At 37.6% G+C, this 7,500-nt stretch overlaps 1 protein-coding gene across 3 annotated transcripts in view; it reads left to right on the forward strand.

The window, feature by feature from the left end:
* Window positions 1-7,500, forward strand: part of LOC115419864 (plasma membrane calcium-transporting ATPase 1-like) — a 231,718-nt gene that overhangs the window by 155,690 nt on the left and 68,528 nt on the right. For all 3 annotated transcript variants that reach the window (XM_030134928.1, XM_030134926.1, XM_030134927.1), the window contains one exon: window positions 6,487-6,669. In XM_030134928.1, the coding sequence (XP_029990788.1) occupies window positions 6,487-6,669 (183 nt within the window). The remainder of the gene's footprint in view (window positions 1-6,486; window positions 6,670-7,500) is intronic.

The following is a 7,500-nucleotide window of genomic DNA, read 5'->3' on the forward strand; positions in this document are numbered from 1 at the left end:
TGTGGAACTGGAGTAAATATATGGATGAAGTAACTCCGCCCACATCTGTGGAACTGGAGTAAATATATGGATGAAGTAACTCCGCCCACATCTGTGGTGCTGGAGTAAATATATGGATGAAGTAACTCCGCCCACATCTGTGGTGCTGGAGTAAATATATGGATGAAGTAACTCCGCCCACATCTGTGGAACTGGAGTAAATATATGGATGAAGTAACTCCGCCCACATCTGTGGAACTGGAGTAAATATATGGATGAAGTAACTCCGCCCACATCTGTGGAACTGGAGTAAATATATGGATGAAGTAACTCCGCCCACATCTGTGGAACTGGAGTAAATATATGGATGAAGTAACTCCGCCCACATCTGTGGAACTGGAGTAAATATATGGATGAAGTAACTCCGCCCACATCTGTGGAACTGGAGTAAATATATGGATGAAGTAACTCCGCCCACATCTGTGGAACTGGAGTAAATATATGGATGAAGTAACTCCGCCCACATCTGTGGAACTGGAGTAAATATATGGATGAAGTAACTCCGCCCACATCTGTGGAACTGGAGTAAATATATGGATGAAGTAACTCCGCCCACATCTGTGGTACTGGAGTAAATATATGGATGAAGTAACTCCGCCCACATCTGTGGAACTGGAGTAAATATATGGATGAAGTAACTCCGCCCACATCTGTGGGACTGGAGTAAATATATGGATGAAGTAACTCCGCCCACATCTGTGGTACTGGAGTAAATATATGGATGAAGTAACTCCGCCCACATCTGTGGAACTGGAGTAAATATATGGATGAAGTAACTCCGCCCACATCTGTGGAACTGGAGTAAATATATGGATGAAGTAACTCCGCCCACATCTGTGGTGCTGGAGTAAATATATGGATGAAGTAACTCCGCCCACATCTGTGGTGCTGGAGTAAATATATGGATGAAGTAACTCCGCCCACATCTGTGGAACTGGAGTAAATATATGGATGAAGTAACTCCGCCCACATCTGTGGAACTGGAGTAAATATATGGATGAAGTAACTCCGCCCACATCTGTGGAACTGGAGTAAATATATGGATGAAGTAACTCCGCCCACATCTGTGGAACTGGAGTAAATATATGGATGAAGTAACTCCGCCCACATCTGTGGAACTGGAGTAAATATATGGATGAAGTAACTCCGCCCACATCTGTGGAACTGGAGTAAATATATGGATGAAGTAACTCCGCCCACATCTGTGGAACTGGAGTAAATATATGGATGAAGTAACTCCGCCCACATCTGTGGTACTGGAGTAAATATATGGATGAAGTAACTCCGCCCACATCTGTGGAACTGGAGTAAATATATGGATGAAGTAACTCCGCCCACATCTGTGGAACTGGAGTAAATATATGGATGAAGTAACTCCGCCCACATCTGTGGTACTGGAGTGTAGAACTGGTTGTGGTCCATTCTGTGACACCAGAGCAGAAGCAGCTGATGGTGGACCACCTGATGTTAAATGCAGGTTCTTTGGTTCCTCTAAAGCGTTGGGATGTCCTTCATCCATCAGATTGTGAAGGGAAGCAGATCAGGGCTTTTGTCCCCACCAGCACCATGCGTTTGTTTGAACCTTTGGATCTGCCACAAACATTCTGAACAGTTCCTCCAGTAGACTGGGCTGATGATGCAGACTTTCAGAAGGAGGAGAAAACTGGGCATTCCACTAAAGCTGTCAGTGATGTCACTGACAGAGGGGCGGAGCTTATTCCAGACTTCAACTGTAGCCGAACAACAAATGCAGATCACAAACAGTACTGGCAACAAGTTGTCAAAGAACACAGGAACATTTTTGGTCATTTCAATAAACCAACAGTGGTTGTTGGACTTTCTAAGGAACATTTTTATGTGAGTGTCAGTTTGATTTGGAGAATAAAATGACAAATTCTTCTAATCTGTTTATTCATTTGCACAGTTCTGTTAGAGTATACAGAGACATCTGCACCTGTCTGTGACACCTATGAATATTAATGAATTTGCATCAAATTTGGACCGAAGTAATTTGGTCAGATATGGAACCAAACGCAGGGTTTGAATCCAGAGAATCTGAAAAAAAAATGTTTTTTGGACCACCCTAATGCAGAAAAATTGAGAAACTGTTTCTCTCTCATTTTGTTCAATGTCTTGCATTTAAAAAGAGGTAAAAAAAAAAAAAAATAGAATAAGAATAAGTGGAATGTCCTTTATTGTCATTATACTGAAAGTACAATGAGATTGGAGAGCTTCTCCTTTTTCAGTGCAAACAGGTAATTATATGTATAAAATATAAGGTGTAAAATATGTGCAAGATAAAGTCCTACAAGACAGTGTAGTTTTTTTATATTCTCAATTTTGTCCTTTTATCTTCATTATTAGCTTTATATACATATATGAAGATAAAATTGAGAATATAAAAAATGTAGAAATGTGTTGTACAGGATGGTTGAATATATACAGAGTAATTATAGTGCACAGGGTGATTAATATTCACAAAGATATATATATGTATAAAATAAACGGTATAAAGAATAAAAATTTGAAAAAAAAGTATATTAGTAAGTGAATGTAAACATTCACCAGTTTAATATTTTACAAATATTGGCTGCCTGCAGATATTATTTTATTTCCATTTTCTCAAGATCACAAGATGTTTCTTCTATTATTTCAAGGTTTAAAGTTAAGTAAAGATAAATTGCTGTGTTGTCCCAAGAACATGAGCTCTGCTGTTTCTCCCACATCGTCTCCAATATTAACCCTAGGATTAGAGTGGAATTTTGACATGTTTTCTGCAGAGTGCACATCGCAGCCTACTGTGGTCTAATTTCATCTGCCGTCGTCTCATAATAAACCAAAACCAATGCGGCAGGTGGTGGTTTAGTGTGTCTGCATCTGTATTTAATGCTAATGTGGTTGAAGTGCATGGAGCTAAACCCCCACCCCCACAGCACAGGTAAAACCACGCTCTGTGGGAAATGCTGCTCTAGAAAGCAATCATTTTTGGAAGTAAACCAGCCTTGTTACCCAAGGGAAGAACATATGTGACCGAGGATCACAAAAAAATCATGTCACATCAACGTAATGATGAAATGAACTTGTTATTGTTCTGGTTTTCTGCACAGAATGAATCCAAATGAAGAAATATGTTCATTAATAATATGAAAGTTTTCTCTTCTAGCTTTAAATGTAATAACTGGCAGTTCAGACTCAGATAATATGTGTCAAGTAGCTTCATCTTGGTGAAAATGTGCATAATTAGCAGCTAACATGAGTTAATTTGATGTCATTCAAAGCAAAGGCATGTGACTTAAAATGTGTTCTAATCATCAGTTCCACTGGTTCTAAGTTTATATATTTTCCTTCACATTAGTTGGTAATAACTGGACATTTCCAGAAAAACAGGCCAAAGTAAGATATTAATTATCGAGCATGTGGAACCTCTGGTCCTTCCTAATCACTGTAATGTCAAAATATTTTTCATTCTGTTTATTTTCAGTTTTTTTTCTTTACATGTTTTTGCCATAAACAAAAATACCAAATACTCAATAAGTTCCAGTTCCACTTTTTCTAAATTCCTATGAACATCACTGTAAATTTTCCTTCAAATTAGTTGATACTAAATAGACATTTCCCGAAAACCAGGCCAAAGATACTAATTATAGAGCATGTGTAGAAAGTGATCTGTTTATTAAATACACGTGCATGAATTTGGTTAAATTATTTGCTTGCTGTTCAGCTGCAGCAGAAATTCCATATTTTAATGTTTCAAACTGAAATTATATGCAGCAAAATGTGGTCACTGGTTGAAAAACCCTAACCTATCGACTAAAACAGTTTCCTCTTTGTCGACTTCATTTCAGATTAAAACAGAGCAATTTGACCTGAACGTCCAAACAGCAGCTACTTTTTAGGAAATGTTGTGGAATGTTCCTTTAAATCTTGAGTGAAAAGAGGCTGATTTTGCAGCTGAAGCTTCATCTCCGTTCGTTTTTTTCTGGTCGTCCAGGAGTGTTACCTGCTTTATGTCCATGGTCTGTGGGTTTGATGGTTCCAGATGTGATGTGGTGTTCTGAACCAACTCCGAGTATTTGTGTGTTCGTGTACGGTCCAGGTAGAAGATTGGAAGCTGAAGTCTTATTTTCTGCTGCACCATCTCACATCAGTATACAGAAATTAGAAAAAAAACTCCTTCACCCATTGTTTGAGTTGTAGATGGTTTGATATATGAATATGTTTGAAAGAAAAACACCATTATTTAACATAGTGTAACAGAAAGAACATGATTCTGTCACATCATACGTTTTCTTGTCACTTTTCAGTAGATTATGTTCAACTATAGATTTCATTCTGACGGAGTTCCAGTGCTGTTTGTGTTTGTGTTTTTTACCACCTCTCAGTTTTAATGACCAAACCAAACACACTCAGTGTTAGATCATGCTGCGTTCACATCATGTTAGAGTTATCGCCACTTTTTTTTCTTACAAATAGAAAGTTGTAATTTTTTTTAATATCTGAAAGAAAAATTTGGCTTTGAAAGCATCAAATTCTTTTACTCTTTTTTTCACCTTCATAAGTTATATTTTGGAAACTTGCATTGTTGTTCAGTTGATTTTTTTATGTAAAAGTAAGTAAATAAATAAAAGCATCAAATTCAACTAAATCATACTGAGGGAAAAAAAAGAAAAACTCCTAAAAAAACCAAACATTCTCTAAAAAACACAGCCTATGAGTGTTAAAACTATGCAGAGTTTAAAATAATATAATCTAATATAGCATTAATATTATGTATTATAATATATAAGTTGCATATTTTGGCCAGTGCAACATGTTAAAGCATGATTTTTTTTTGCTGCTTTAAAAACTGAGACTCAAGTTCTTTGCAGATGACACTATTTATTTAATTGATATTTGAAATATTAATAATGAACTTTATTGATCCTTTGGCCAGAGCCCTCAGGAAACTGAGGTTCCAAAACCAGTACAAGACTGAGCATACGCACAAGAAAAAAGTAATACAGTAATGTAACTAATTAAAACTATTAAAAAAAACAGTAGTGGAAAAAAAACACACACAATTGCACATTGGAAAGTACTGGTAGAAACAAGTGGATGAAGTAGAAGTAATAATAATAATGATAATAATTAATAAAACAATTTATAATTCATTTTTACTAAACTTGTTCATGTAGTAGGTATTTACTTTGCTTAGTTTGTTATTGTGCAGTGATGTGAAAAACAGTTTCACATGTTACATTATATATGTATATGTTCCTCTGTAAGACTGACTTATATAATGTGACGTGTTATTGTTTGGATAAATGAGAAACTGTTTTTAATTTCTGATATTTTTGAGGTTTCTTCACTGAATATCTTTGACTCACTCACAGCTGAACTAAAATGAACAAATATTCAGTTTAATTTTCTTAAATCTTAAAACTATGAAATAATATGAAATTTCACCATTTCTATCTTTGTAAAGGACTTTGAAAAGTCACAAAACTTTATGTGATTGAAATTTTAATCATTTTGGCCCCAGTTCATTCAATCATTACCTCAGATTCTGGAATTTGTATAACTTTAAATTATAGAATTACTAATGCGTTGTATGTGATTTAGATTTCATGAGGCGTTCGAGGCCTTTCGTTTAATTTTCTGAAACCTGCAGAAACAGCAGCTGATTTATTCACTTTCTTTGCTCAAAACATGAATTCTTCTGGACAAATGGTTGGTGTAGCCGTGTACGGTACATTCCATGAACACGTACAGTAAACCTGTGCGTCACCGCCTTTTCTCCGACGTGCCCTGAACGCAGCATCACAGTGGATCTGTCTCCACGGGTCGCGTTTGTTTGGTGTGGAAATAGGACCGCCATCAGATCCAACACAAACGCAGAGTGTTCACGCAGATGAGGAGGAGGTGAATGTGGGGCTGTGGTGGTTCTGTTGGTTCTGTTCTGTTCTGTCTGTGGGCTCAGGTTCTGTCTTTTCTGTGGGGTGGGGTTGTGTCTGTGGGGTGGGGTTGTGTCTGTAAAGGAGGCGGAGCTCCCGGTAGACGTCCTCTGCTCATGGTGTGATAAGCGCTGCTTCCTGCTGTCCGCCGCAGACTCAGCCGGTCTCTGTTTTGGGTTCTGTTCTGTGAATCTGAAGCTGTTCTGTGATCTGCGCTGGTCTTCTGCTTCTGCTTGGATCTCTTCTGGACCTGTAACCTTTTCTCTGCCTCTCTGCCCTCCATCCCCCCTCCCCCCCGCCCTCCTTTGGTTTTTCATGTCGTTATTATTTATACATTTATCCTGACACCTGTTTCCATCACGGCTCCTCCCTGACCCTCTCCTGACCTCCTAAACCTCCTCATTTCTCTCTCCTGTCCGCCCGGCCCTACTGCCTCCTCTTCACCTCCCCTTCCTCCTCACCCCTCCTCCTCCCCTTCCTCTTTTTCCTCTCCCCCCCCCACCCCCCCCTCCAGCTAAGACCCAGGACGGCATCGCTCTGGAGATCCAGCCGCTGAAGAGCGAGGAGGCCGCCGAGTCGGAGGAGAAGGAGGAGAAGGAGGAGGCCAAACCGGTGAAGAAGGTCAACGTGACCAAGAAGGAGAAGTCGGTTCTTCAGGGGAAACTGACCCGACTGGCCGTTCAGATCGGGAAGGCAGGTGAGCAAACGTTCAAGCACAACCCGAACCCACCCCCAGCCATGACGTCATCACAATAATGACATAAGAATGACATCACATCAGTCACATGTCCGATCAGGAAATGCACCATGTGGACAAAAGTATGTGGACACGTTGAATTCAGGTGTTTCTTTTCTTTTTTTTAATCTCTTTTTATTGAAATTAGTTGGTTTTTTACAAACATTGAAACATTTTACAGGTACACATAAACTATAAACTGTAGTTTTCATATGCATATTTATTCTGTATTCTATAGTTATTATATGCATATTTATTCTATATTCTATAGTTTTTATATGCATATTTATTCTATATTCTATAGTTCTCTTATGTATATTTATTCTATATTCTATAGTTTTTATATGCATATTTATTCTATATTCTATAGTTTTTATATGTATATTTATTCTGTATTCTATAGTTTCTATATGCATATTTATTCTATATTCTATAGTTCTCTTATGTATATTTATTCTATATTCTATAGTTTTTATATGCATATTTATTCTATATTCTATAGTTTTTATATGTATATTTATTCTGTATTTTATAGTTTTATATGCATATTTATTCTATATTCTATAGTTTTCATATGCATATTTATTCTATGTTATATATTTTATCCTGTTTCTATATAGCCTAGTGCCTGTTTGTATGTGTTGCTGCTGAATCCTGAGCCAACTGCATCAGAATTTCATTTCTGATGTAAAATCTGGAATGACAAATCAAGTCTTCGTCTAATATTCACCAGTATCGTCAGCGTTAACATCCACCCTCTTCCATAAACCTCCTCAACTAAAGTTTCTCGTC

This window comes from Sphaeramia orbicularis, chromosome 5 (genome assembly GCF_902148855.1).
Source record: "Sphaeramia orbicularis chromosome 5, fSphaOr1.1, whole genome shotgun sequence".
NCBI classification, from domain to species: Eukaryota; Metazoa; Chordata; class Actinopteri; order Kurtiformes; family Apogonidae; genus Sphaeramia; species Sphaeramia orbicularis.